The sequence below is a fragment of the Oncorhynchus mykiss genome, chromosome 4 (genome assembly GCF_013265735.2).
Source record: "Oncorhynchus mykiss isolate Arlee chromosome 4, USDA_OmykA_1.1, whole genome shotgun sequence".
In the NCBI taxonomy this organism is placed as follows: Eukaryota; Metazoa; Chordata; class Actinopteri; order Salmoniformes; family Salmonidae; genus Oncorhynchus; species Oncorhynchus mykiss.
The window spans coordinates 7,981,720-8,007,313 of NC_048568.1; the positions used below are offsets into that span (position 1 = coordinate 7,981,720).

At 45.0% G+C, this 25,594-nt stretch overlaps 1 protein-coding gene across 2 annotated transcripts; it reads right to left on the reverse strand.

Moving 5' to 3' along the window:
* Positions 1 to 58: 58 nt before the first annotated feature.
* Positions 59 to 25,535, reverse strand: LOC110522018 (mitotic deacetylase-associated SANT domain protein). 2 transcript variants are annotated; one of them, XM_021600076.2, is made up of 13 exons: positions 25,064 to 25,535; positions 22,551 to 24,362; positions 13,291 to 13,512; positions 12,640 to 12,988; positions 11,528 to 11,597; positions 10,990 to 11,135; positions 8,392 to 8,495; positions 8,091 to 8,166; positions 7,823 to 7,911; positions 7,448 to 7,591; positions 7,241 to 7,333; positions 6,853 to 7,031; positions 59 to 2,336 (listed from the first exon to the last, which is right to left on the reverse strand). In XM_021600076.2, exons 2-13 carry the CDS (start codon positions 24,060 to 24,062, stop codon positions 2,075 to 2,077), a joined length of 3,246 nt encoding a protein of 1,081 aa, XP_021455751.2. In that variant the 5' UTR covers positions 24,063 to 24,362; positions 25,064 to 25,535; the 3' UTR covers positions 59 to 2,074. The 2 variants fall into 2 exon arrangements, with proteins under 2 accessions (XP_021455751.2, XP_021455750.2); XM_021600075.2 differs by having other exon boundaries at positions 13,291 to 13,515.
* Between the last annotated feature and the right edge of the window lie 59 nt (positions 25,536 to 25,594).

A 25,594-nucleotide genomic window follows, 5' to 3' on the forward strand; every position in this document is an offset into this window, starting at 1 on the left:
TAATTAATAAACCATGTTGTATGTGAGAAAATGATATAAAGCTTAGATAAGACCTCTTCAGGGAATGACAGAAACATAGTTTCTGAATAAATTTTTAATCAACTTTTTCAATTCAACGGCAGTTGACATGATTGATTAGTTAAAAGTTGGCAACATTATTTGCAATGCAGTATTTTCAATATATAACTTTTTATAAAAAAAATGTTTTTACACAAGACACATTACTACGATAGTCCAGAGAGGGCATTATGAATTAATTGTTCTTTTTCCCTCATTATGTCGAGATCACAACTTATTTATCACATGATCACATAACAAAAGTTGTGTTGTCGCGATCAAGAGATATTCAAATGTACCATGGGTCATCCATTGATTTGTTCAGATGCATGATAACCACTTCATCAAGGAGCCCTTTGGCTGCGTTGATCGCAATACTGGGCAATTAAGCCCTGAACGATGCCTGACAGGCAGTATGTCTCCCAGGCTACGTGCCGCCCCCAAGACCACAACCAATCACATGCAAGGAACAACGCAGCTAACTTGGCTAGTCTTGTGAGCTAGTTAGCTCGGTTGTCTGGGGCTGAAATTGAATCTGATCAGCCTGTCTGGAATGGAGCTTACCCACTCTGTAAATTTAAATATCATCCAAAAAACATTAAGTGTCCCTTACAATTATACTAATATCAGTTATGAAAGCTAACATAGCTTGCTAGCTAGCTTGTTATCTAACACGACTACCTAGCTAGCTAGCACACTCACACGACTAGCCAAGTTTACTGCGTTGTTGCTTGCATGCATTGGTTGGTTGTGGTCTTGGGGGTGGCACACAGCCTGGGAGACAGAACTGCCTGTCAGGCATTGTTCTGGGCTTAAATGCCACATGAGGGCTTAGATGCCCCGAGAGCTCTTAGCTCAAGGTAAGGGATATTTAAACTTGATAATGTTCTAACTTATAAAACTGATAATAAGCTCCAAACACAAATGAAAGCATGATGTTAGCATGAAATGTGCCATCCCTTACCATAGCAATTAATACAAACGTACTGAATCCAGTGCAGGCTCTGCAGCCTCAGCCATACTGTCAAGCCACTCCTCTTTATGGAGTTTATCTCAACCAAACAACTTTTGTTATGTCATGATCATGGGAAAATGATCTTGTGTTCTCAAACAAATCAACTTGTTACGTTGTGATCATGAGATAGATAAATACATTGTGATGGACATAATGCGGGAGTGATCTTTTCATTAATATGCCCTCTGGACTTCCGTACATTACATTTGAAAGGTCCCTTACTTTGTAGTATAAATGTGCAATTCAACCTTAGAGTTTGATGACAATCTTTAAACATTTCTCCACAATATTTACCTTAAAGGCAAAGCAGAATTCATAAAAGGTCATATCTACATTATCCCCAATTTTAGAAAACAGACCGATATTATAAAAGTGAAAAGTCTCTTTGATCATGATCTAGTAAGGCAAAACAGGTATCCACTGAGTATAGCTAGTTTGCTATAAACATCCACTGCAGTACAAACTACTAAGAACAACCAAAAGTCTAAATAGTACACACAATGAAATAGCCATATTGATATTCCAATACAGATATTCAATTAAATAAGGGATATAAAAGAAGAAACATTGGCAAAAGCAATAGAATACAATGTATAAGTGCATTTACAAAAATATATTCCCTTGTGAAAAGTTAAGATGTGGAGTGCGAAAAGCGATTAAAAGGAAGACTGAAGTTGTGGCACTGGGATGTGAGACAAAGTGGATGTTCCAGGTATTCTTTTTTTTGCAGTCACGTTGAGCATGTCAGAATATTGTTATATCATCTGATTATGTGCTTCCTAGATGTGTAACAGTTCCCCGGGTGTTACAATATCTGATCATCTACAGATACATGAACGACCTGGAACGCCACCATACTCAATCTGATGGTCTTAGGTAAAGATTCTTTAAACTGTGTTTTTATAGGAGTGGGATCTCTCTTTCTTTCCCTCTTTCTCTGCCTCACGCCCAAGTCCCCCCCCCCCCCCCCCCCCCACTCTTTTCTCCCCTTCGCTCCCTCTTTCAGTGCCAATCCTCGTCCTCTTCATCTTCTGCCTCTGAAGGCACATCCTCATCACTGACCTCATCCTGTTCTCCCGCTTCATTCCCACAACCATTCCCATTCTGCATAGCCTCTGCTGCCTCCTTGGCCCGTGCCTCGGCTGCTGCCGCCGCCAGGGTCGCCCGCTCCACCTCCTCTTTGAGTTTGAGTGCGGCGTCCTTCTTCTCCCGCTCAGCGTGGCTCTTCATGTGGGCGCTGCGGCTCTTAACCTTGTAGAACACCCTGGAGGTCAAAGGTCAGATACATGAACAATACAACATATAACCCAGATCGCTATATACACTATATACACAGAAGTATGTGGACAGCCTTCAAATGAGTGGATTCGGCTATTTCAGCCACACTCGTTGCTGACAGGTGTATAAAATCGAGCACACAGCCATAGACAAACATTGTCAGTAGAATGGCCTTACTGAAGAGCTCAGTGACTTTCAACGTGACACCGTTCCAACAAGTCTGGTTGTCAAATTTCTGCACTGCTAAAGCTTCCCCGGTCAACTGTAAATGCTGTAAATGTGAAGTGGAAATGTCTAGGAGCAACAAAGGCTTAGCCGCAAAGTCTATCGAGTTCCAAACTGCCTCTGGAAGCAAGGTTAGCACAATAACTTCAGTTTGTCTCTGTGAATGGTCTGTCCTCTGACAAATCAACTGTAAATTTCGGTGTTCCTCAAGGTTCCGTTTTAGGACCACTATTGTTTTCACTATATATTTTACCTCTTGGGGATGTTATTCGAAAACATAATGTTAACTTTCACTGCTATGCGGATGACACACAGCTGTACATTTCAATTAAACATGGTGAAGCCCCAAAATTGCCCTTGCTAGAATAATGTGTTTCAGACATAAGGAAGTGGATGGCTGCAAACTTTCTACTTTTAAACTCGGACAAAACAGAGATGCTTGTTCTAGGTCCCAAGAAACAAAGAGATCTTCTGTTGAATCTGACAATTAATCTTAATGGTTGTACAGTCGTCTCAAATAAAACTGTGAAGGACCTCGGCGTTACTCTGGACCCTGATCTCTCTTTTGAAGAACATATCAAGACCATTTCAAGGACAGCTTTTTTCCATCTACGTAACATTGCAAAAATCAGGAACTTTCTGTCCAAAAATGATGCAGAAAAATTAATCCATGCTTTTGTCACTTCCAGGTTAGACTACTGCAATGCTCTACTTTCCGGCTACCCGGATAAAGCACTAAATAAACTTCAGTTAGTGCTAAATACGGCTGCTAGAATCCTGACTAGAACCAAAAAAATTGATCATATTACTCCAGTGCTAGCCTCTCTACACTGGCTTCCTGTCAAAGCAAGGGCTGATTTCAAGGTTTTACTGCTAACCTACAACGCATTACATGGGCTTGCTCCTATCTATCTCTCTGATTTGGTCCTGCCGTACATACCTACACGTACGCTACGGTCACAAGACGCAGGCCTCCTAATTGTCCCTAGAATTTTTAAGCAAACAGCTGGAGGCAGGGCTTTCTCCTATAGAGCTCCATTTTTATGGAACGGTCTGCCTACCCATGTCAGAGACGCAAACTCGGTCTCAACCTTTAAGTCTCTACTGAAGACTCATCTCTTCAGTGGGTCATATGATTGAGTGTAGTCTGGCCCAGGAGTGGGAGGGTGAACGGAAAGGCTCTGGAGCAACGAACCACCCTTGCTGTCTCTGCCTGGCCGGTTCCCCTCTTTCCACTGGGATTCTCTGCCTCTAACCCTATTACAGGGGCTGAGTCACTGGCTTTACTGGGGCTCTCTCATGCCGTCCCTGGAGGGGGTGCGTCACCTGAGTGGGTTGAGTCACTGATGTGGTCATCCTGTCTGGGTTGGCGCCCCCCCCCTTAAGTTGTGCCGTGGCGGAGGTCTTTGTGGGCTATACTCAGCCTTGTCTCAGGATGGTAAGTTGGTGGTTGAAGATATCCCTCTAGTGGTGTGGGGGCTGTGCTTTGGCAAAGTGGGTGGGGTTATATCCTTCCTGTTTGGCCCTGTCCGGGGGTGTCCTCGGAGTGGGCCACAGTGTCTCCTGACCCCTCCTGTCTCAGCCTCCAGTATTTATGCTGCAGTAGTTTATGTGTCGGGGGGCTAGGGTCAGTTTGTTATATCTGGAGTACTTCTCCTGTCCTATTCGGTGTCCTGTGTGAATCTAAGTGTGCGTTCTCTAATTCTCTCCTCTCTTTCTCTCTCTCGGAGGACCTGAGCCCTAGGACCATGCCCCAGGACTACCTGACATGATGACTCCTTGCTGTCCCCAGTCCACCTGGCTGTGCTGCTGCTCCAGTTTCAACTGTTCTGCCTTATTATTATTCGACCATGCTGATCATTTATGAACATTTGAACATCTTGGCCATGTTCTGTTATAATCTCCACCCGGCACAGCCAGAAGAGGACTGGCCATCCCACATATGCTCTCTCTAATTCTCTCTTTCTTTCTCTCTCTCGGAGGACCTGAGCCCTAGGACCATGCCCCAGGAATACCTGACATGATGACTCCTTGCTGTCCCCAGTCCACCTGACTGTGCTGCTGCTCCAGTTTCAACTATTCTGCCTTATTATTATTCGACCATGCTGGTCTTTTATGAACATTTGAACATCTTGACCATGTTTTGTTATAATCTCCACCCGGCACAGCCAGAAGAGGACTGGCCACCCCACATAGCCTGGTTCCTCTCTAGGTTTCTTCCTAGGTTTTGGCCTTTCTAGGGAGTTTTTCCTAGCCACCGTGCTTCTTCACCTGCATTGCTTGCTGTTTGGGGTTTTAGGCTGGGTTTCTGTACAGCACTTTGAGATATCAGCTGATGTACGAAGGGCTATATAAAATAAATTTGATTGATTGATTGAACTGTTCGTTGGGAGCTTCATTAAATGGCTTTCCATGGCCGAGCAGACGCACACAAGCCTAAGATCACCATGCGCAATGCCAAGCGTCGGCTGGAGTGCTGTAAAGCCTGCCGCCATTGGACTCTGGAGCAGTGGAAATGTGTTTTCTGGAGTGATGAATCACACTTCACCATCTGGCAGTCCAATGGACAAATCTGGGTTTGGCAGATGCCAGGAGACTGCTCCTAGCCCCAATGCATAGTGCATTGAAAGGCCTGAACAGAGCCCTGACCTCAACCCCATTGAACATCTTTGGGTTTAATTGGAACGCCGACTGCGAGCCAAGCCTAATTGCCAAACATCAGTGCACGACCTCACTAATGCTCGTGGCTGAATGGAAACACGTCCCCGCAGCAATGTTCCAACATCTAGTGGAAAGCCTTCCCAGATGAGTGGATGCTGTTACAGCAGCAAAGGGGGGGACCAACCCATGATTTTGGAATGAGATGTTCGACGAGCAGGTGTCCACATACCTTTGGTATTGTAGTGTACATAAAGATAATTATATGGCTCGGATAGAACCTACAGTCACACAGGTGGTGTACCAGGTCATCGTGCTGTGCATCTCAGAAGACTGCTATACCATATCAATATGGTTCCTGAGACGTAAAATTATTCTCCAGGTGTTGTAATAGGGATGGGCATTTGAAATTATTTCACTATTCGAATAATATCATGACATTTTGGATATCCAGAAAGTCGAAATACATATCAAATGTTTTACTTCAATGGAGACTTGCTAACACGACTCGATAGAAAGACAGTGAGCGGTGCCGAGAGTGCTGCAGCACCCCCTTAAAAATAAAAATAAATAATAATATTAATAATTCGGAATATAAAACATAAATAATTGAAAAAAAAATATTAGTCCTGTATTAGCGCAGTGGTTCCTAAACTCGGTCCTGGGTCCCTCCCCTGGGTGGACGTTTTGGTTTTTGCCCTAGCACGACACAGCTGATTCAAATAATCAAACCTTGATGATGAGTTGGTTATTTGAATCAGCTGTGTAGTTCTAAGGCAAAAAAAAAATTAATGTGCACCAACAGGTAGACTGTTGTTTCATATGAATGGAGTTGTTGTAGACAAGTAAGGGGAGTGGCAGATATTTTTTTGATAGCGCTTCAAACGGCTATATTGGTCCGCTAATACAGAGTTTGTATTAGAGACAGTGCCCTGTACCCCTGTATTAGTGGACCGACATAGCTGTTTGAAATGCTATTAAAAAAAAGATCTGCCACTCCCCTTACTTGTCTACAACAACTCCATTCATATGAAACAACAGCCTACCGGTTGGCTCCCAGAGTGTCTTTTATGGGGTGCACTCATAAAAACTGTCATAAAACAATTGTTTTATTACAATGTTGAATGTGATGGTCTGTCCTTGTAGGCTATGTAGCAATGTCACATAGAATGATCTATTTCATTTTAGACAAAGCCTTTTCATTGTTAAAATACGCCTATATTTTCTGGTATCAAAAATGTATCCTCTCCCAAGTAATCAAATACTAACGTCTCTTTGGATAGTCAAATATTCCAATAACCGTGCACATCCCCTTGTTGTAGAATCGCATTATCCGCGCAGCGCAACTGCAACAAAGACCACCAATGGATTTTGTCTCCATTGTCACCCCACCAGTCTGGGATGTTTCCAGTGAACACTGGTCTCTAAGAGAGATGCCTGGTTTATAATACTCTTGGTCAATCCCTTTCCTTCACCCTGTTTTCTTTCACTGTAAAAACTGTTAGGTGGAAACTGTTAATGGCGGTAGGATTGCATGGTGGAGTATGTGTCTACCGGTTTGCAGATACAATACACATAGAAATACTCTTACATAGACAGACACACACAAACACACTGACCTGCTACACTTCTTGCAGGGGAACACGCCCTCTGGGTCACCCGGGGTCTTTGGGGGCGCTCTGCTCTTCTTCCCTGCAGACTCGGGACGAGGATTTCGGAGTGCAGAGGAAGGGGTTGGATGGTGAAGTCCCACCTTTTGTACTGTATCCTGGTCCTTGTGTCCTAGCACTGCTCCTGTCTTGTGGGCCAAACATTACATTTCATTGTGTTAGTCTGTCATACCAGTGTTGTATTGCACTGTTGGTGGATCATTGGTCAAAGAACATATGAATATGAAGTATAGACATAGGATATACCGGTATGGGATGGATATAAACATGATACAAAGTGGTTGAATAGTTTAACATACACTTTTAAATGAAATTTCAAGTGAAAATGAGCACTTACATTGTCGTGAGCCTGTAGTGTCTGGTTAACCCTCAACTGGCTGCCATCTTTACCCCATTCCCAAGACCCTTCCCACTTCCTGTTGTCTTCTCCCTGAGGTGGCATATAACACAATAAATGTTCATCTTAATGAAAGTAATGTAAAAAAAAAAACGTAATCATTAACTACTTGTTTTATTATATTTGTTTTCATTAACTAAGCCCTACTTTGACATCCAATACTGCCTCTGTGTGTTTCGCCGCTGGTGACTCTGGAGGTCCGTAGGTAAGGGTTCCACTGCGACCGATCTTCACCCGTTTCTTATACGTGTAGTAGAACTCCACACACTGTGCCACTGTCTTAGTCCGCACCTGTATACGGAGCAACAACAAACACGCACGCAGACACACACACAGTCAAAGGTATTCATTATACTCTTCCTCTCCCCTCATTCCCGTACACACATAGAAATACAGACACAGACACAGTTATTAAAAAGTTATTCACTTCTAATGGTACTCCCACTGTTTGCCCAGGTAGTGATAACATGCCATGTGGTGAAAGTGTCATGGCCGACATGGCCTGATTCGAATTGGGCGTACCAATTTCTGCACCATGAAGAAGTCCTTCCTGTAGGCAGAGATGCCTTTGTTGAAGTAGCGCTTCTCTGAGGGAGTCCAACTGTCTGATCCTGGGAGGGAAATTATTCACCATACTGTCAATGAGGTCACACAGTGTATGTGTGTATGTGTGTGTGTGTGTGTGTGTATGGGGGGGTGAATGAATTCCATCACTCCCCTGCCCCTTCTCCCCTTTAACAAGCACACGCTTTGGAAAGAAGCACATGAGGAAACAAGACAACTTCCCCACCTGAGTAGTGATAGTCTGCCAGGTGATGGCCTTTAGAGAAAATGGGCTCCTTGAGCAGCAGGAATGCCAGGGCCTCCTGGGGAGCACAATACAATTCATCACCAGGGTGTTTCCCAAATGGCACCCTATTCCCTATATACATTTGACCAGGGGCCACAGAAATGTACTATCAAGTGAATAGGGTGCCATTTGGGACACAGCCTGGGATAAACTTGCCACAATGGATCATTCTGAAAGCGTAGGGGAAGCAGCGTCGTTGTAAACTACTCGGTTATATCAATGGATGAGTCACTGTACTCACAAGGACATTGCCCCCGCACTCATGCAGACAGTGAAGGGCCAACTCTTGATTGGTGCCTCCGCCATACAGAGCGCATGAGCAGGCCAGGCTCATCAGGTCATCCACTAGGGGGGAGAGTGAGGCAGTTTTGAGAGAGGAAGGCAGGGAGGAAGAGGTGCAGGGAGAGAGAAAGTGAGGAGGGGTGGAGAAGATAGACAGAGCCCAAAAAAATTGACAGAAAGCAAAAAGTTGTTGTTCAAATGTGCATACTTTAAGTTTCATACAAAAAGCAAGCTCTATTACCACTCACACTACAGAGCCATACCATACTAAGCAGCATACTAAGCAGTGCTGAGCTGGCCTGATTATGCAGTCAACATAGTTTCTAGAACCATGCTGAAAAAAATGGAAATTAAACAGCTGTAGTGCTAGCACAGTACGGTTCGGGTTGCCCCTATAGTGTGAAAACACATTTAGATGGCTATAACCTTTGAGGAAAGGACAGCAAAGTTTAGGCTTGGGCAGTATACCGTATTCCAGAGTATTTGGAAATAGCGTCGGCATGGTTTTTCAATTCCGTTGAAACTATTTATTCGGAAAGTATTTAGACCCCTTGAATTTTTCCACATTGTTACGTTACAGCCTTATTCTACAATGTATGAAACAAAAAAATCCTCATCGATCTACACACAATACCCCATAAAGCAAAGCGAAGAACAGTTTAAAAAAACTGATATACCTTATTTACATAAGTATTCAGACACTTGCTATGAGACTCGAAATTGAGCTCAGGTGCATCCTGTTTCTATTGATCATCCTTGAAATGTTTCTACAACTTGAAGTCCTCCTGTGGTAAATTTAAATTGATTGGACATGATTTGGAAAGGCACACACCTGTCTATATAAGATCCCACAGTTGACAGAACGTGTCAGAGTGCAAACCAAGCCATGAGGTCAAAGGAATAGTCCGTAGAGCTCCGAAACAGGATTGTGTCAACGCGCACAGATCTGCAAAAAATGTCTGCAGCATTGACCCAAGAACACAGTGGCCTCCTTCATTCTTAAATGAAAGAAGTTTTTAACCACCAAGAATCTTCCTACAGTTGGCCGCCTGGCCAAACTGAGCAATCGGGGGAGAGGGCCTTGGTCAGGGAGGTGACCAAGAACCCGATGGTCACTCTGACAGAGCTCAAGAGTTCCTCTGTGGAAATGGGAAAACCTTCCAGAAGGACATCCATCTCTGCAGCACTCTACCAATCAGGCCATTATGGTAGAGTGGCTAGATGGAAACCACTCCTCAGTAAAAGGCACATGACAGCCCGCTTGGAGTTAGCCAAAGGCACCTGAAGGACTCAGACCATGAGAAAAAAGATTCTGTGATCCGATGAAACCAATATTGAAAACTTTGGCCTGAATGCCAAGCGTCACATCTGGAGGAAAACTGGCACCATCCCTACAGAGAAGCATGCCGGTAGCAGCATCATCATGCTGTGATGTTCTTCAGTGGCAGGGACTGGGAGCCAGGATCGAAGCAAAGGTTAACGGAGCAATGTACAGAGACATGTTTGATGAAAGCCTGCTCCAGAGTGCTCAGTACCTCAGACTGGGGTGAAGGTTCAACTGCCAACAGGACAAAGACCCTAAGCATACAGCCAAGACAAAGCAGGAGTGGCTTCGGGCACAAGTCTATGAATGTCTTTGAGTGGTCCAGCCAGAGCCCAGACTTGAACCCAATCGAACATCTCTGGAGAGACCTGAAAATAGCTGTGCAGCAACGCTCCCCATCCAACTTGACAGAGCTTGATAGGATCTGCAGAGAAGAATGGGGAACACTCCCCAAATACAGGTGTACCAAGCTTGTAGCGTCATACCCAAGACTCAAGGCTTTAATCGCTGAAGTCAACTACATTAGGAGATAAAGTAGATCACGTTCTTCATTTCACCTGTCACATTTCACCTGTCACATTATTTTTCATTATGAAGCTTACTGGTAGTCCCCAGTCACATGGTGTTTGTTTACAACCACAAAACATTGAGAGACCAGTGCCTTGTAAGTCGCTCACTGTTGTGCAGCACGTGCCAGGTGATCGAGTTACAGTGTGGAATTCACAATTAAATGTTTGCCAGATATCTTATAACTATTAAGTTAACTGTCTAAAATGTGTTAAATACTCTGCAGTTTGTGGTATGCTAATTTAGTAGCTAGTTATCTAGCTAAGTGGTTAGCTTCTTGCAAAATCAAGCTTATTTTGGTAACAGCAGAGAATCCCTTCCTGGATCAAGAGCCTTGCTGTCTGATATGTATTTTGTGTGCGCAGCAAACTGTGAGTAGCATTTTTAAGTTACTTGTATAACTTTATGACCTGGGATGTCTGCCCGACAAATAGTTTGTCATAGACTGTATAAAATGTTTGCAATGCACTCGTTAGCATTTAGCATTCACTATGGGTATTTACATGTACTTGTTAGCATTGCTAACCTTCGGATTACAGAGACTCATTAGGGTTGGAAAAAAGCGCCCCTTGTGTTCAGTGCTGGTATTACCAAATGTCCTGTGATGGCACAAGGTCGGTATGAAGGTATGTCAATCAGGATACCGCCCTAGCCTAGTATAGTTACCAGTCTCCTGCACTACGTGGCATAGCTGGGATTCCTTCATGGGGAGCCAGACCAGGTCAGCCTTGTGCTGGTCCCAATGGGTCAGCGAGCAGTCCCGCTGCAGCTCTGGCACCTCTGCCTGGTACTGCAGACCAATGTTAATACGCCTGGAGGGAGGAGAGAGAGAGAGAGCGAGAGAGAGAGCGAGAGAGAGAGGAGGGAGAGAGTGGAGAGGGGAGCGAGAGAGAAATGTTAGGAAATCAGCAGCCATTGTGGCCATACCAGTCTGAAATTCTGCTATAGGCTCTCTCCATGGGGACCATGCTGTGTGAATAGATATTGTAGATACACAGGTAGATTTGCAGATAAAAGTGTCCCCTGACGGCACAAATCAAGGGCTGGTGCCACCAACTGAAAAAGTAAAAATGTTATAGTCTCGAGCCATGGATGGGCCATAAAACATTATATATTATACATGCTTAGGACAAGTCTTTCAATGCATTATAAGTGCATCAAAATGCATAATACCTGCAGGCTTTGATTAAAGGTTTGTACTCACGGGTCAAAGCTGACAGGTGTGGCGTCGGTGATTAAAGGGAGGACCGGGGGTGTGATGTCTGTAGAGCTGGCTGTAGAACACACAAGGAAGGCAGGGCCTTTAGGGCACTACTATCTGGACCAAAACAGAGAGGCAGACATGGGTCTATTTCACCCCTGGAAGACTGTGGGTCTGCATCCCAAATGTCACTTTTGGCCAGGGTCCATAGGACTGGTCAAAAGTAGTGCACTATACTGGGAATAGGGTATTATTTGTGACAGCCTAAACTTTATTAAGGGAGATTTCTCTATTGAAAGTGCTTTGTTAGTCTAGGACTTGGGTTAACTACTCTGTGTCCAGGAAACCAGCCCTAAGAGTAGTGGACTATTGACAGAAAAATACATTGTGTCAAGGACGCATGCAGTGCACAGGAAAAGAAAGCGACAAATACAAAAATGCAAGAACGACAAAAGTAGGAGTCATCTAGAGAAGAACCACTAACAAAAATGACAGGGCTGGCTGCAAAGTCTAGACAGACGTACAAAAAAATTATGGGGAGAGTAAAAAGGAAGAGAGAGCAGTGATGGAAAAAGTACCAAACTGCCATACTTGAGTAAAAGAAAATGACTAAAGTAAAAGTCACTCAGTAAAATACTACTTGAGTAAAAGGCTAAAATTATTTGGTTTTAATAAATACTTAAGTGTCAAAAGTAAAACATTTGTCAAATTCCTTATATTAAGTAAACCAGCCTGCATGATAGCCAGGGGCACACTAGTGAGTCTGCCAGATCAGAGGCAGTAGGGATAACCAGGGATGCTCTCTTGATAAGTGCATGAATTGGATCATTTTTCTGTCCTGCTAAGCATTCAAAATGGAACGAGTACTTTTGGGTGTCAGGGAAAATGTATGGAGTAAAAAGTACAATATTTTCTTTAGAAATGTAATGAAGTCAAAGTACAAATACCACAAAAAACGACTTAAGTAGAACTTTAAAGTATTTCTACTTAAGTACTTTACATCACAGAGAGAGACAGGACTGCAATACTAGGCAGACAAGTGATTGAGTGAAAAGCAGAGAGAGAGAGAGACAGGGATACAGAAACACTCCTGAAGGCTCCATGATAACACTTACTGGAATGCAGCAGGCTGCGCGAGTTTGACTTGGGTGTAATGGGCGGTGGTTGCAGGGTTTGGTTGCTGGTGGTGATGGAGGACAGGAAGGTGGAGAAGTAGAGCCCTGAGCCCCCGCGCACCGGTGACAGGATGGGAGGCGGGGTGTAGGGAGGCATTGTGAAGGGGTGGTCAGGCAAGCGGATGGGTGAGCGTAGGTGGCTCTGGTAGGGAGTGATGGCGGAGTAGACCGAGGGAACGATGAACGTGGTCGGTTTGGGCGGAGGGATGAAGAGCGGCTCGGGCCGAGGACGCCGTTTGTGCTTGGCCAATTTCCCATCATTGTCCTGCCCTGTGTTGCTCTCCTCGTCCTGTTTTGGTGAGACGATTGTGAGGATGGCATTTGTTTTCTTCCAAATAATTTAGCTACAATTCATTGAGCTTGTCTGGCTGGTGCAAGGTAGACAAGGGAATAGCCCCAAAAGTGCAAACCCCAGCCATCTTGTACTTCAGGCAGGTAAAATCAAACAAATACTATGTTCATTAGGCACCAAACGGAAGAATGTGGACTAAAACAATGAGAACTTGTCCTACAAGAAACACTCAAACGGTGCAAAAGTTTTTACTACGATGTGCCCTAATGAACACAACCCAGGTCTGCAACAGGACCTACCTGGCTGAAGCTTTCCGACAAGGAGTTCCTCAGGGAACGGCGCCGGGCCACGATGACAGATGGCTTGTGTTTGGGCTGGGGCAGGAGCAGGGGGTGCTGGCTCGGGGGGCGCCCGTAAAGCAAGTTGCCCGGAGGGGCTGGCTGACCCTGACGCACTGGCACTGACACAGGCATAACCAAGGGCACAATGCCAGCCTGTCTGCCTGTAGGACCCTCCTGCAGCTGCTGGGGAAAGAGAGAGGGGGAGAAACAGAAGGGAATAACATATGAGGTGAGAGAGAAAAAAATGGGAGTGCATTAGTAAACTTAACATTCTACATGGAGCAATTGTTTATGTCAGACCGTAGGTATGCATGTCTCACACACACACACAACATTTATGAACATTGCTTAGAGGCAGTCTTCAGTGTTGCAAGATCCAGTACAACAGACTTGAGAATACACTGCACATGTAGTATGAACAAACAGTTACTTATAGGTAGCACATGGTTACTGTCAGCTTACAAAACTTACTGAAAATTCATTAGAAAACCCATTCAGGCCAGGACAGAAAACAAAATGTGAAATCAAATTCAAACTCCAGTAAATGTGTCAACCTCAATTCTGCACTTTTCTCCATTCAACTCCACTCCAGCCCATATGGCCAACTCAGCAGTCTTCTGGCTGGGCTTGTGATTTAGAAATAGAAAAAAGGATTGTGAATATTAGTAGTAGGACTGTTTTATTAAGGCAACTGGTTGGGCAGAGTGTGGAGGAGTGCGAGTTTGTAGGTCTGGCTGTGGCGCCAGGCTGCATCCGCGGCCCCTCCCTGGCTCAGCTGAATGGCTGGGGAGGAAGAGCCCTGAGGAATGTGGAGGTGTGTAGACATGCAGCTGCTTCAGCAGTCTGCACCCAGCCTCTCTTTCGTCATTTCTGCAGGCTGTACACACACACACACACCCCTCCCTGTGGGCTGAAGTGCAGGTAGGTTTAAAACAGAATGACAACAACCAGAGCAATGTGTTTTATAACTTGGTGAGTGGATGTATAAGCATGTTTTGCCTTTAAAAAACAAGAGTTGAAAAAAAATGCAGCTGCTTCAGTGGGTGTGCCCTAGGGAAACATAAACATCAAATTCCAGACAGCAAGGCTAGGGATCGCTCTCTTTTCTCACAGCAGTATAATCAGTGTCGAATTGTGACTAGGCCTTTTGAGGGACCAAAAATCTTCCAATATGACAGAAAACATAGCATCACTTAATGCGCCCGACATATCTTCTGTAGTCAAACCATTCTAGTTCTAGTGAAGGAAGAGCAATGCTTTTTGATGACATTATGAATGAATGAAACAGGCCTGATGGGCTTCGGGCTGCTGCATTCACACACACACACACACACACACACACACACACACACACACACACACACACACACACACACACACAGAGTCAGAACCGGCATGGACACGTTTACACAACCTATGGCAGCCTAACACCACTATCACCAATAGTGACAACAACAGTGTCACATCAAAGGTGACAGACTCATGGTGCTGAAAGGACAGCGCCGTAAGACTTGTGCTCTCCATGGCACTGAAGGAGAGACCGTTTTGGGCACACACAGCATCAAATAACATTAAAGAATAAGCAGACCATTCACTCCAGTAGGCCCCATGAAATCACAAGAATATAAAATAACAGTTTAATTTTCAAAATTGAATTAACAAACCAGCTATTACTTCCCATTGTAAATATATTTTATCACGCTCATCACAATAACCGGTGATAGTTTAAATGCAACAATGTTTCACAGTCATTATTTTCAAAGAGATAGTTAACAGCAAGCGAGCTGCAACAAAAAAAGAGGGCATAAACCCACACACTTTGGAGCCAGGACCATCCATTCCTGCAGTCAACATGCCAATTACACACCCAATGTGTGGCATAGTGTTGTGTGACAAAACTGCACATTTCCCGAGTGCTCCTGAGTGGCACAGCGAGGCACTGCATCTCAATGCTAGAGTCGTCACTACAGACCCTGGTCAATTCCAGGCTGTATCCCAACCGGCCGGGATTGGGAGTCCCAGAAGGCGGCGCACAATTTGCCCAGTGTCGTCTGGGTTAGGGTTTGGCCGGGGTAGGCTGTCATTGTAAATAAGAAATTGTTCTTAACGCACTTGCCTAGTTAAATAAAATTTAAAAAATGTATTGTCCCTAGCACAAGGTGTAATTGTCCCTAGCACCTGTGTAATGATCATGCTGTTTAATCAGCTTCTTGATATGCCACACCTGTCAGATGGGATGGATGATCTTGGCAAAGGGGAAATGCTCACTAACATGGGATGTAAACAAATGTATGCACCAAATTTGAGAGAAATAAGCTGTTTGTGCGTATGGAACATTTCTGGGATCTTTTATTTCAGCTCATGAAACATGGGACCAACACTTTACATGTTGTGTTAATTTTTGTTCAGTATAAAAAACAAAACAAAGAACACAATCATGGTACCAATAACTGCTTCTATTTCACCAGATGAACATCCTTGGACCAATTACTTTAAAACAGGTTTCCCCAACTGGTGGCCCACAGGTGGTTTTATGTGGCCCCCCAAGTTTTCTGAGCAAATAAATAAATAAAAATCTAGACATTTATGTAACAGGTGGGTCTAATCCTGATTGGTTAAAACCACATTGCAGACAGTGACTATTCCACTAGCTAAATCTATGACGTTAAAATGCCTATTTACTCTGTTACATCTGAATGTGCAATATACAGTCTCATCCGCCCAGCCAGGCAATTTATAAACATTATTTCTTTTAGAATAACATTTAGTTTTCAACAGAGGAGATTTGTATAAACCTTGCTGTCTGTGTCTCTAACATTTGCAACATTTTGAAAATTGAAAACATTCGATCGCCAGCTGTCCCATAGTAATGAACGTGTCGGGATGAGAGACAGGCAGGCAGCTTTTCTCAGCCGAAATCATGAATCAACATAGTTCTTTGTATATATCCATAAAAATGATCAATCGTAAACAGGTAAAACGAAACGAAGTGCAGCTAATTTGCCATCTTTCCAGCTTCAGTTTAAAGTGATTGTGTTAGCGGTGTTGTTGGCTAGCTCCTCTGAACAACAGTGTCCTGACGAGAGAGCACATTTTCTATGCCAGGCGAGGTGTATCCAAATAACTGTCACTAGAAAACAACTTAAACAAATGTGCAGCTACTTTACTGTTATTCTGGCTGCACTGTTTGACGTGACTAAGTTAGACATAGTTTCATAGCTAGCAAGCAAGGGATAAGAACGTTGCCAGCCAGTACGGAAATGGAACATTTAGAACGAACGACTGTGTCGCGTCCATAGTTACAGAACAAAAAGTCTGAACGATTGTGTCGCATTTCTGGCAACCGAACCGGTAGAACGAACAACCGGCCGGCTTGGTTAGCAACCCTAGATTTGTGTTGGAACGATATCTTGTGGAAAGATGAAATAGTATGAATAAATTCATCAAAATAAAGTTAACGAAAATATGTTAAATCATATTTGAATTTGCCGGTAACCCGTTGTGTAAAATTGATATTGCCCTAGAAGCCGGTGTTTGGAGGATATTGGTATGGTTTGTCTCGGGCCTAACAGCACCCGTTCCATTATATCCTACAAACACGGCTTCTGTGGCATTATCACTTAAATATACTGTTCCAGTCAAACATTTGGACACACCTACTCATTCAAGAGTTTCTGTATTTTTACTATATTGTAGAAAAATAGTGAAGACATCAAAACTATGAAATAACACATATGAAATCATGTAGTAACCAAAAAAAGTTAAACAAATCAAACTATATGTTATATTCTTCAAAGAAGCCACCCTTTGCCTTGATGACAGCTTTGCACACTCTTGCCATTCTCTCAACCAGCTTCATGAGGAATGCTTTTCCAACAGTCTTGAAGGAGTTCCCACATATGCGGAGCACTTGTTGGCTGCTTTTTCTTCCAACTCATCCCAAACCATCTCAATTGGGTTGAGGTCCGGTGATTGTGGAGGCCAGGTCATCTGATGCAGCAATCCATCACTCTCCTCGGTCAAAAAACCCTTATGCAGCCTGGAGGTGTGTTTTGGGCCATTGTCCTGTTGAAAAACAAATGATAGTCCCACTAAGCGCAAACCAGATGGGATGGCATAAGGATGCAAAATGCTGTGGTAGCAATGCTGGTTAAGTGTGACTTGAAGTCTAAATAAGTCACCGACAGTGTCACCAGCAAAGCACCCCCACGCCATCACACCTCCTCCTCCATGCTTCATGGTGGGAACCACATGCGGAGATCATCCGTTCACCTACTCTTGCGTCTCACAAAGACACGGCAGTTGGAACCTAACATCTCAAATTTGGACTCATCAGACCAAAGGACAGATTTCTACCAGTCTAATGTCCATTGCTCATGTTTCTTGGCCCAAGGAAGTCTCTTCTTCTTATTGGTGTTCTTTCGTAGTCGTTTCTTGCAGCAATTCGAACATGAAGGCCTGATTCACGCAGTCTCCTCTGAACAGTTGAGGTTGAGATGCGTCTGTTACTTGAACTCTGTGAAGCATTTATTTGGGCTGCAATCTAAGGTGCAGATAACTCTAATGAACTTATCCTCTGCAGCAGAGGTAAGTCTGGGTCTTCCTTTCCTGTGGCGGTCCTCATGAGACACAGTTTCATCATAGCGCTTGATGGTTTTTGCGACTGCACTTGAAGAAACTTTAAAAGTTCTTGAAATTATGCAGATTAACTGACCTTCATGTCTTAAAGTAATAATGGACTGTAATTTTTCTTTGCTTATTTGAGCTGTTCTTGCCATATGGACTTGGTATTTTACCAAATAGGGCTATCTTCTGTATACCACCCCTAACTGATTGGCCCAAACCCATTAAGAAGGAAAGAAATCCTCCAAATTAACAAGGCACACCTGTTAATTGGAATTCATTCCAGGTGACTACCTCATGAAGCTGGTTGAGCGAATGCCAAGAGTGTGCAAAGCTGTCAAGGCAAAGGGTGGCTATTTGAATCTCAATTATATTTTGATTTGTTTTACACTTTTCTGGTTACTTCATGATTCCGTATGTGTTATTTCATAGTGTAGATGTCTTCACTATTATTCTACAATGTAAAAAATAGTAAATACACTGCTCAAAAAAAATAAAGGGAACACTAAAATAACACATTCTAGATCTGAATGAATTAAATATTCTTATTAAATACTTTTTTCTTTACATAGTTGAATGTGCTGACAACAAAATCACACAAAAATTATCAATGGAAATCAAATTTATCAACCCATGGAGGTCTGGATTTGGAGTCACACTCAAAATTAAAGTGGAAAACCACACTACAGGCTGATCCAACTTTGAAGTAATGTCCTTAAAACAAGTCAACATGATGCTCAGTAGTGTGTGTGGCCTCCAAGTGCCTGTATGACCTCCCTCTCCCTACAATGCCTGGGCATGTTCCTGATGAGGTGGCGGATGGTCTCCTGAGGGATCTCCTCCCAGACCTGGACTAAAGCATCCGCCAACTCCTGGACAGTCTGTGGTGCAACGTGGCGTTGGTGGATGGAGCGAGACATGATGTCCCAGATGTGCTCAATTGGATTCAGGTCTGGGGAACGGGCGGGTCTGTCCATAGCATCAGGAACTGCTGTGTCAGGAACTGCTGACACACTCCAGCCACATGAGGTCTAGCATTGTCTTGCATTAGGAGGAACCCAGGGCCAACCGCACCAGCATATGGTCTCACAAGGGGTCTGAGGATCTCATCTCGGTACCTAATGGCAGTCAGGCTACCTCTGGCGAGCACATGGAGGGCTGTGCGGCCCCCCAAAGAAATGCCACCCCACACCATGACTGACCCACCGCCAAACCGGTCATAATGGAGGATGTTGCAGGCAGCAGAATGTTCTCCATGGCGTCTCCAGACTTTGTCACGTCTGTCATGTGCTCAGTGTGAACCTGCTTTAATCTGTGAAGAGCACAGGGCGCCAAAGGCGAATTTGCCAATCTTGGTGTTCTCTGGCAAATGCCAAACGTCCTGCACGGTGTTGGGCTGTAAGCACAAACCCCCCCCTGTGGACGTCGGGCCCTCATACCACCCTCATGGAGTCTGTTTCTGACCGTTTGAGGAGACACATGCACATTTGTGGCCTGCTGGAGGTCATTTTGCAGGGCTCTGGCAGTGCTCCTCCTTGCACAAAGGCAGAGGTAGTGGTCCTGCTGCTGGGTTGTTGCCCTCCTACGGCCTCCTCCACGTCTCCTGATGTACTGGCCTCTCCTGGTAGCGCCTCCATGCTCTGGAAACTACGCTGACAGACACAGCAAACCTTCTTGCCACAGCTCGCATTGATGTATCATCCTGGATGAGCTGCACTACCTGAGCCACTTGTGTGGGTTGTAGACTCCGTCTCATGCTACCACTAGAGTGAAAGCACCGCCAGCAATCAAAAGTGACCAAAACATCAGCCAGGAAGCATAGGAACTGAGAAGTGGTCTGTGGTCCCCACCTGCAGAACCACTCCTTTATTGGGGGTGTCTTGCTAATTGCTTATAATTGCAAATCCCCGAGCTGACAATGTAAAAACCTGTCGTTCTGCCCCTGAACAAGGCAGTTAAACCCACTGTTCCTAGGCCGTCATTGTAAATAATAATTAGTTCTTAACTGACTTGCCTAGCTAAATAAAGGTAATACAATTATCATCATTTTTTAAAGACAAAAAAAACCACCAGTAAATCAGCTCCAAGTTATTTTAATTTAGAAAGAAATCCCACACATAAGAAAGACCCAATGTGATTGTATATGTAACGGATGTGAAATGGCTAGCTAGTTAGCGGTGGTGCACGCTAATAATGTTTCGATCGGCGACGTCACTTGCTCTGAGACCTTGAAGTAGTGGTTCCCCTTGCTCTGCAAGGGCCGCGGCTTTTGTGGAGCGATGGGTAACGATGCTTCGTGGGTGTCAGTTGTGGATGTGTGCAGAGGGTCCCTGGTTCGAGCCCGGGTATGGGCAAGGGGACGGACTAAAGTTATACTGTTACATATACAAATGTAAGTGTAACAGTATAACTTTAGTCCGTCCCCTCGCCCATACCCGGGCTTGAACCAGGGACCCTCTGGACACACAGACAACTGGCACCCACGAAGGCCCTCGCAGAGCAAGGGGAACCACTACTTCAAGGTCTCAGAGCGAGTGACGTCGCCGATCGAAACATTATTAGCGTGCACCACCGCTAACTAGCTAGCCATTTCACATCAGTTACATAAGCAAGGTTTGAAATTATTTAGTCAAGCATATCAGCTCGGGCTTCTTGCGGTCAATTTGCAGTCTACAAATTGTTTGTAATTATGTTCCTGCCCCCAGACCATACACTGCTTTAAAAATCACACAGACGTAGTTAAAATGAGAATTTAGTTGCTAATGGCAGTATCTCGGTCGGCCATCCGATTGAGACACCCAATGAGGGAGCAGCACTCTGCTCTAGCCTACAATGCCACTTCCTAGAGCAGGGATTCCCAAACCTTTTCACTCCGGCCCCGCCATCCAGTATTCGGGAACATACTGCGCCCCCCCCCCCCCTCCAGTATTCGGGAACATACTGCGCCCCCCCCCTATTTCTATGGGCACAAGCACTGTTATTGACACAAACTGTTCACATCTCTCTTGTTGGTGGAGAGAAAATTTTGCAGGTTTAAAGAAGAAAGAAAACAAGAAAAATAAAAACATTTGCTGACATGGGCTAGTTTTTCAAAAACAGCTCTTTAAGGTATGCAATGACTGGCATGACAAGAGAAAAACTGATGATGCAACTAACCAATTTCAAATTTGCACCTTGTGCATTCTACTATTACAACTTTAAGAATAAGTTGAAAGCCGGACTGAGTTCCTTAAAAAATGTTTTATAATAATCATAATAGTAATAAATAGGGGCCCCACAGTTTGGGAACCACTGTCCGAGAGTAACTCAAACTGCCCATGCGACGTTTCCAAAAACTCCTCAATGTAGCAAGATGGTGACATGCTCATATGACACTTCTGAATTTTCAAATATGCCACTGAGCATTCTCAGAGGAAACAAGGGGTCTATGTCTTCGACGGCTTTGTCCATATTTTTTACAGTCTATGGAATGGCAGAGGCCTTCAGCTTCTGAAGGCTTAGCCAATTGGCTGGCTGAGCTAGAATGTTTCTACCGAGAGACCACCAAAGAAACTCTTGATTGGATATTTTTTTCTCTTCAGTTTTAACCTTTTTCTTTCCAACACAAACTGAAGAGATTAAATCAGAAGACCGTTAAAATTATTGAAATGATTAAATAGAAACCAAATCCTTAGGCCTTTCAAGGCCCTCGGTTCCCCACTGAGTATAATGTGGATAGTACAGGGATGTCACAGGAGGTTGGTGGGGCCTTAATTGAGGAGGATGGGCTCGTGGTAACGGCTGGAGCAGAATCATATCAAATATCGTTCCATTTGCTCCGTTCCTGCCATTATTATGAGCCGTCCTCCCCTCAGAAGACTCCTGTGTGGGATGTAGGATTTCCTACGAAAGCAGAGGATTCACCAGAAATTCTCAGGAAAATACACTTTTCAGTCTGGACAAGTATCCTGTGTATGAGGAGGATGTACAGTAGATGGAGAGAGAGAGTGTGTGTGTGTGTGTGTGTGTGTGTGTGTGTGTGTGTGTGTGTGTGTGTGCGCGCTAGGCCGTATAGCTGGATTGCCAGTTCTAAACAAACCAAACAGCTTGCCAACTATCAAAGTCAAGATGACAGACCTCCTACATAGAAACCATACTCTTCCTATTGAAAGAGGAACAGTGCATTGTCGTGGTCACAGTGGCAGCCAAGTACAGGAATAACACAATCAGTTCTCCCGTCACCCGGGAATTAATCTAACTTCAAATCGTCACGTCCCCTTATTTGCTTTTGCTTTTTCCCTTCAGGAAACACATCAGGAAAATAGTAACTAAAATCAATATCCCTGACCCATTGTGTAGGCCTTCATGTACACAGCAAGAATTTTTGACAATGTCATTGTATTTTTGGGTTTATTGGATAGGAGAGCGAGAGAAGTAGATAGGAGTGTGCTACAACATTGGGTCAGATTCAAATCCATGCTCGCAGCGCTACACAGTACATGTGATCCATAAGCAGTGGCTTAGACCGCTGGACAACCCCATCTCACTATGTGAATGAATTTAACTTGGAACAGGTTTTAGGCCTGGTTGAACTAAATACAACAGTGCAAACAAACCTTGGATATCTTGGAAACCTTGGCAGCGGGCATCGACTCCATCTCTGAAGCCTTCTGGGCCAGAGTCTCCAGATTGATCTCTTTCGACGCCCTCCGACGGGTACTCTGTATGACCCCCCCGGTGGGACCCTGGCCTTCCCCCATCCTCCCTTCTTCTCCTCCGGTCACCACGCCGTTCTGGGGTACCTCCCTTGGGGTCTGGTTCCAGGAGGTTAGTGAGGGAGGGCCACCCAGGGGGGACAGCCCGTCTCTGGAGAGGCGGCGCGAACGGCGGGGGGCAGCCAAAGGTGTGTCGGAGGAGGGTGACATGGGGTTAGGTGAGACCATTGGAGGGCAGGGGTTGCAGGGTGGGCTTGACAGATCAGTGGATGGGGTCTCTACTTCCGGTGTCTGTCCCTGTCCATGAGTTTCCACAGACGGAGGCTTGTACTTCTGAGAGGATGGGGGGCTAGCGCTAGACGGACAGTTGTCAGGGGGCTGGTGGTAGCTAAGGAAGTGTTGGTTTGGCTGCTGCTTTTGCTGAGACTGTGGCTGCAGTATTTCTTGCGGCGGTAAACTGTGTGGTTTCTGCAACTGGTGAATTTGTTGCTGTTGCTCCTGTTGTAGTTGCTGCTTGTGAAACTGCTGTTGCATTTGCTGCTGCAGTTGGAGCTGATGCTGTTGCATTTGGTGCTGGTGCTGTTGCTGCAACTGGTGCTGCTGCAACTGGTGCTGTTGTTGATGCATTTGGTGCTGCTGTTGCATCTGAAGCTGCATCAGTTGGTGTTGTTGCTGGGCTTTAGACTGCTCGTTGTAGTTCAGGTTGGGCATGGCTTTGGTTCCCCCTTGGAACACCTGGTAGTACCCAGATGGAAGGTGTTGCTTGGTGGGTCCAAACGCCAGCTGGAAGGGCTGCAACAAGGACCCTTGTGGCATGGAGGGGTGAGAGGGGGGAGCATGGGGGTTCTGAGCCTGGAGGGCTACACCCTTATGGCCCTGCTGGAGGGCCTGGAGCTGGGCTTGGCGTATGGCAGCCGCCGCACCATGCTGCTCCCACTCTAAGCCCCTATCCTGGGCTATGGATCCTGGAGCCTGCTTCTCTGCTGGCCCCATCTGCAAAGCAGCTCCTCCATCGTGGTTCCCCTTGGGGAAAGCCACCTGGCCCCTAACGTTGTTCAAGCCGCCCATATACTGGCCAAAGTTCTGCCCCCATTGATTGGTTGGCATGGGCCCGGGAGCTTCCTGAGACCAGCCAGGGGCCTGGATGGGGTCCTGGTGCATCCATTTGACAGGGGCAGTCTGCTGGTAGTGAGCCCGACTTTGGGGCCCCTTCTCTGGGTTGAAAACCCCAGAGCCGTGGCCTCCAGGCTCAACGACCCCATGAGCAGACTCCAGAGCCGGGGGGCCCATACCCCCATAGAAGACATCAGAAGCCACGACGTGCTGCACTGAGGGCTCCTTCATGGCAGCTCCAGCCCGATGTTTGCCCCCACTCTTATCAGGGGTCACTTTCTGCTGGGGAGGAAGACTCATACTAATAATCTAGTATACAACAGGGGAAAAAAGGTCTGGGTTCTTTGTATATCCCCAGTCAATTAAGTGTAAAACAGGGACAAGACCAAGTGTGCCTGTCTACACTGCCTCCGTCTGGGACTATTGTGGCCTGCTTTGTTTAATAGAGAGAACAGAAGGATTCGGGAGGAAACATAAGTCCTACAGGAAAGGGTAGAGGGTGGAGACCACACAACCCTCCTCCCCCAAATCAGATCTGAAGAAGTCTGCTGCCGTTTGCGGTCACGGTGGCCCTTGTGGCCCTCATTCATTTGCAGGACCCTGAAAGACAGAGAATGAAAAAAATGACTGTTAATAAAGTATGTTTTCAACATGCTTTTGTGCAGGCCAGGCCTGTTTGCTTAGCTCAGAGGAAGGAACTAGGTTACAGGCTATTCATAATGAAAGCAAAATTAAGTTTCTGATAGAATGCACTACAAGTATCGTGCAAGCAAATCATTATCACTTCAGTACATCCAAATCACATGTAATGACATGTCGGACAAAGGTATGCGTGTCGGCCCATTGTTTCCATAATTTATACGTTCATTTCGACAGTGATAAAAGCAGATAGCAGCAACAGAGCGAGGCGTGGACTGTACACATAATTGCCATTTAACACAGCGCGAAATTCAGGAAACAAGCAGAGCCGCTTTCTATCCTCCTCGTGGAGTCCCCAGTCAATTGCATCGAAATTTCAGGCAACCTTTTGTCTTACATTGAAGTATTATGTTGCAACACTGTTACCGTCGCAGATTAGATACCGTAACAATCTGTGCGGGGTGTGTGTGTGTACAATACATGTTGACAGGCTCTCTAAATCACATCGTGGCTCCTTGAGTTAAAAAAAAAAAACGAAACCTACAAAACACACATTGCATACTGCCATGGGATTCTGTTTACAATTTAAAGTTCTCCATGTTTTGCGCTCATATTGATCCACAACAGAAACGTGATATGCCACGAATTCAATAGACACTTACCGTTTCAATATCGTTTTATGTATTTGACAGCAAGTTCTCTGGAGCCAATTTGCTCTGGTCCAAAGTCGACTGCATGGCGGGATCGTGCGCAGCAGATGACATACTACGACTACTTCTCTTCAGACCAACGAGTAAACAACTTGCATCGAAACCATGCAAACACTGGACTTGGTATCGCAATGTTTATCGTTTAATCCGAAATCAGGCTATAGTGTCTAGGATGTTACGCACAGTAACAGTGAATTAACATGAAAACATGTCCAAAAACTTACTCCCGCATCGAGTGTGTAAACGTACATAAACTGATAATGTTGGGTATGCTCAAGAATGTGAAGTCCACTGTATTTTGTTGCGTTTTTTTCACAAATCTGTCTGTCATATACATTGGTTCCTATTTTATTCCTAGAGACAATCAGCCTGAACAGTGTTTATAAATCTGTGAACCTGCGCAAAATCGTTGAAATTCTGACGCTCGTGAATGCCCCACTTCACCCTTCAACTGACGTCCTGTTATCCAATTCCACTGTCTGA

Coding starts and splice junctions, on each gene's coding strand:
- LOC110522018 (XM_021600075.2), bottom strand. CDS start 24,062: ATGAGTCTTCCTCCCCAGCAGAAAGTGACCCCTGATAAGAGTGGGGGC. Junction 11,598..12,639: donor GCGCAGCCTGCTGCATTCCA/GTAAGTGTTATC, acceptor TGTGTTCTACAG/CCAGCTCTACAGACATCACA. Junction 8,496..10,989: donor CCACGTAGTGCAGGAGACTG/GTAACTATACTA, acceptor TCTCCCCCCTAG/TGGATGACCTGATGAGCCTG.